The sequence below is a fragment of the Priapulus caudatus genome, unplaced genomic scaffold, assembly GCF_000485595.1.
Source record: "Priapulus caudatus unplaced genomic scaffold, Priapulus_caudatus-5.0.1 Scaffold74, whole genome shotgun sequence".
In the NCBI taxonomy this organism is placed as follows: Eukaryota; Metazoa; Priapulida; class Priapulimorpha; order Priapulimorphida; family Priapulidae; genus Priapulus; species Priapulus caudatus.
In genome coordinates, this window is record NW_014577135.1 from 422,160 (window position 1) to 427,511 (window position 5,352).

The following is a 5,352-nucleotide window of genomic DNA, read 5'->3' on the forward strand; positions in this document are numbered from 1 at the left end:
ACTAGACATCGCGTACACGAAACGCGATCACAGCTTTCCTTCGCTGTAGATTCCAACACAAAAGACACTATTCCGTTCCTTGCAAATGCTCTGCAAACGATGGCTGTTCCAGAAGGGAAAATACTTCTAACAAACCAATGAAGAAAGAGGCTTAAGATCAAAGCCCATTCTGATGTTTCTCAATTGAACCATGTACGCATGAAGAGGCTGCATTCACGCATGCTTGGCTACATCTTGGCATGCATATTCAGCCGCGGGGCACAGAAGTATAGTTAATTCATGCAACGCGTACACGGATGTGCGTTGTGTTGGCCGATCGCGATGGCACAGCGTTATAGACGCTGTGCAATGTGGTTGTGCATTTGGACATGGAAACAATTTTTGCAGGCAACATTGCTGCTGCACGACTATTGCGACTCATATTGACCCTGAACGCGCTCATGGGGCTCTTTTGTATTCTGCACGCTGTTTCCGGATTGCGATACTGTTTCATGCCGATGATTCTTGGGATTGCAATAAGGACGCGGTGGAACATATGGAATTCCAATGCCTAACTTGAAGAGGTCCTTCAATCATTCTCTCACATGCACCAGCTGAACGTAGACACAATAATAGACATACAACATACGAGAAGGTTCTTTGTTGTCTGTACAGTAGACTATCGCCATCTGAAGAAAGTGAACAAATCACGGAAGGCAGCTTGTTTGCTCAGGGAACATCGGCAATTTGGAAAACATTCGCACCGAGAAAGGATCACTGCGTCACATGCGAAGAGGGCAGTCTTTCAGGCTGATCACATCTGGGGACATCTCAAATTGCAAACGCCAGAGCTGCCATTCACTGCAGATTGGGGATGCGGCCGAAAAAATGCGTTGATGATGGCTGGTGTCCAGTTTGGACTAATAATGGGCAGAGGCTCAAAGGGGTCCGAGAGCTGATCAAGTGCAATGTAAGAAACGGTGTGCTGAAATTGCAAATGTTCCGTGGCTAATTTACCATGCACAGAACTGTTTTTCCTCCGACAATGCTTCCCAGGTGAGCAACAGGAGAAGTAAAATGGATGGAAAAACGTCTTGCGGCATGTTACAGCTTTTAATTGTGAGGAAAATATTTTGGAATAGGCTTTTTGCTCATTAAACAATTGAACTCGGCATATAAAAAATTCCTTGCCTTTCAAGTTTCAGTGCCTTACGTGATTTAGAACGCTAAGATTTTCAGCATTTCGTCATGTTGGCCATACTGGAATTTAAGATGGCTAGCCATATGGTTTGTCAGACATGTCAAATCAATCCCGTTATTGAACTCAGCATGGCAAAATGCTCTTGTGTAGCCAAATTTCAGCGCCGCAGGTCATTTAGAACCAAAGATAGTAATGTTCAATGTTTCGGCATGTCGGCCATACTGGAATCAAAATGGCTGCCATATGGTTTGTCAGACATGTCAAATCAATCCATTATTGAACTCAGCATGTCAAAATGCTCTTGTGTAACCAAATATAAGCGCCACATGTCATTTAGAACCCAAGATAGTAAGTTCAATTTTTCTTCATGGTGGCCATATTGGAATTCAAAATGGCTGCCATATGGTTTTGTCAGACATTTCAAATTAATTCATAATTAAACCCTGCATGTCGAAATGCCCTTGTGTACTAAGTTTCAGCGCCACAGGTCATTTAGAACCAAGATAGCATATTCAATGTTTCGTTATCGCGCCATATTGGAATTCAAGATGGCGGCCGATCCAATGGTCAGACTCTTGGATCCGGCAATTTTCAACTCAGGCATGTCAAAATACCCCTGTATGCAAAATTTCACACTTTCTGCCGGATGTGAACATTTCAACCTATTTTTGTTACATATCGCCCTACTATATTATATATCTGCCTATTCTAACCTATATTATATCTGCACGTTGTCTAGTATAACTCGCCCCTGCGTGTTACGAGGTATAGGATCACCGAATTTGCACGCAATTTTCCAAGAACACTCTTGATTGTTCAGCTGTAAAATCACTACCTGTACATTCGCATGTAAAAGCAGCTCTGCAGCGTTCTCGTTAGGAGCATTCATGTGCGTTCCTTGCCGTAAAGCAAACCCATGGAACTTTCATGTGCGTTCACGTGATTTTTGCTGTCTCGACATGGACTCGTCTTTCGAATAATTACAAACGCGTGATTAGAATCATTTCGACGAGTAAAAACTATGGGATGTGTCAAAATTCAAACGTTCAATTGATCGATTGATTGTTCAATTGAACAGTCGTTTAATCATTCAAACGTTCAATTGATCGATTGATTGATCAATTGAACAGTCGTCTAATCATTCAAACGTTCATTGATCGATTGATTGTTCAACATGCACGTACACGCGGGTACACGCACGTACACGCAGGTACACGCACGTACACGCAGATACGCGCACATACACGCGGGTACACGCACGTAACACGCGGGTACATGCAGATACACGGCACGTACACAGGTACACCAGGTCACGCACGTCACGCAGATACGCGCACGAACACGCGGGTATACAATCAATCGATCAATTGAACGTTTGAATTTTGACACACGCCACGGCCCGCGTTTGCGAGAGAGAGAGAGAGAGAAAGAGAGAGAGAGAGAGAGAGAGAGAGAGAGAGAGAGAGAGAGAGAGAGAGCGAGAGCGAAGAGCGAGAGTGAGAGAGAGAGAGAGAGAGAGAGAGACAGAAGAGAGCCGCGCGAGAGCGAGAGTGAGAGGAGAGAGAGACGAGAGAAGAAGAGAGAGAAGAGAGAGAGAGAGAGAGAGAGAGAGAGAGAGATAGTAGAGGGTGAGTGAGAGAGAGGACGAGAGAGAGAGATCAAGAGAAAGAGAGAGAGAGAGAGAGAGAGCGAGAGAGAGCGAGAGAGAGAGAGAGCGAGAGAAAGAGAGCGAGAGAGAGAGAGCGAGAGAGAGAGAGAGAGAGCGAGAGAGCGAGAGAGCGCGAGAAGAGAGAGAGAGCTTCTTCTTCTTCTTCTTCTTCTTCTTCTGCTGCTGCTGCTGCTGCTGTATAAATTGGAGTGTAATTTTACTCGTGCGCAAACATCCTTTGATCGCTTCGGTGGAATATCAGCGAACTGATTAATGCATATGCTCATGATCATGTCATTCACCGAGCACAGGGCCACGACAAATACATAGCTGATGGCTCATCGAACGATAGCATCTATTCAGACGTTATTCAATCTACGCATTGATGCGACTGGTTTTTGTATTTTTATTCAGGCTCGTTCGGAAATCCTGATGCTAAGCGCTTGTACGACGATCTCCTGAGTGGATACAACCGTCTGACGAGACCCGTGCCCAACCACACCTCCTGCGTCGCCGTCAAGCTAGGACTAAAGCTGACGCAACTCATCGATGTGGTGCGTCAAACGCTAACCGACAGTGACGCCGACCATGCTGTGACCGTCTGACGCTTTCCTTGTGGTGTGCGTCAGACGTTAACATTGTAGTGAGGTTAACCCTGAGTGCATGCCTAACGTTAATCTGACAGTGACGCTAACATTGTAGTGAGGTTAACCCTGAGTGACTAACGTTAATCTGACAGTGACGCTAACACTGTAGTGAGGTTAACCCTGAGTGACTAACGTTAATCTGACAGTGACGCTAACAACAGGTAGTGATTTTACAGCTGAACAATCAAGAGTGTTCTTGGAAAATTGCGTGCAAATTCGGTGATCCTATACCTCGTAACACGCAGGGGGAGTTATACTAGACAACGTGCAGATATAGTAGGGCAGATATGTAACAAAAATAGGTCGAAATGTTCACATCCGGCAGAAAGTGTGAAATTTTGCATACAGGGGTATTTTGACATGCTGAGTTCGAAAATTGCCGGATCCAAGAGGTCTGACCATTGGATCGGCCGCCATCTTGAATTCCAATATGGCCGCGATAACGAAACATTGAATATTGCTATCTTGGGTTCTAAATGACCTGTGGCGCTGAAACTTAGTACACAAGGGCATTTCGACATGCAGGGTTTAATAATGAATTAATTTGAAATGTCTGACAAAACCATATGGCAGCCATTTTGAATTCCAATATGGCCACCATGAAGAAAAATTGAACATTACTATCTTGGGTTCTAAATGACATGTGGCGCTTATATTTGGTACACAAGAGCATTTTGACATGCTGAGTTCAATAATGGATTGATTTGACATGTCTGACAAACCATATGGCAGCCATTTTGAATTCCAGTATGGCCGACATGCCGAAACATTGAACATTACTATCTTGGGTTCTAAATGACCTGCGGCGCTGAAATTTGGTACACAAGAGCATTTTGCCATGCTGAGTTCAATAACGGATTGATTTGACATGTCTGACAAACCATATGGCAGCCATCTTAAATTCCAGTATGGCCAACATGACGAAATGCTGAAAATCTTAGGTTCTAAATCACGTAAGGCACTGAAACTTGAAAGGCAAGGAATTTTTTATATGCCGAGTTCAATTGTTTAATAGAGCAAAAAGCCTATTCCAAAATATTTTCCTCACCAATTGAAAGCTGTAACATGCCGCAAGACGTTTTCCATCCATTTTACTTCTCCTGTTGCTCACCTGGGAAGCATTGTCCGGAGGAAAAACAGTTCTGTGCATGGTAGATTAGCCACGGAACATTTGCAATTTCCAGCACACCGTTTCTTACATTTGCACTTGATCAGCTCTCGGCACCCCTTTGACGCCTCTGCCATTATTGTCCAAACTGGACACCAGCCATCATCAGCATTTTTCGCCCATCCCCAATCTGCAGGTGAAGGCAGCTCTGGGTTTGCAATTTGAGACTGTCCCCAGATGTGATCAGCCTGAAAGACTGCCCTCTTCGCATGTTGACGCAGTGACTCCTTTCTCGGTGGAATGTTTTCCAATTGCCGATTTCCCTGAGCAAACAGCTGCTTCCGTGCTTTGTTCACTTTCTTCAGAGGCGAAGTTCTACTGTACAGAACAACAAAGAACCTCTCTATGTTGTTCATGTCATCATTTGTTACTTCAGCTGGTGCATGTGAGAGATGATTGAAGACCTCCTTCAAGTTAGGCATGGAATTCCATATGTTCCACGCGGTCCTTTTGCCAATCCCAGATATGGCAGAAACAGTATCGCATCCGGAAACAGCGTGCAGAAACAAAAGGCCCCATGAGCGTTCAGGGCCAATGTGAGTCGCAATAGTGTGAGCAGCAATGTGCCTGAAATTGTTTCCATGTCCAAATGCCAACCACATTGCACAGCCGTCCATAACGCTTGCCATCGCGATCGCCAACACAACCACATCCGTGTCCGTTGCATGAATTACTATACTTCTGTGCCCCCGCTGATATCCCTGCCAAG

The 5,352-nt window shown here is 44.7% G+C and overlaps 1 protein-coding gene across 2 annotated transcripts in view; it reads left to right on the top strand.

Moving 5' to 3' along the window:
• The window catches only part of LOC106821467 (acetylcholine receptor subunit alpha-like), a 45,192-nt gene that overhangs the window by 19,799 nt on the left and 20,041 nt on the right, over positions 1–5,352 (top strand). For both annotated transcript variants that reach the window (XM_014826289.1, XM_014826290.1), the window contains exon 2: positions 3,243–3,382. In XM_014826289.1, coding sequence (XP_014681775.1) covers positions 3,243–3,382 — 140 coding nt within the window. The remainder of the gene's footprint in view (positions 1–3,242; positions 3,383–5,352) is intronic.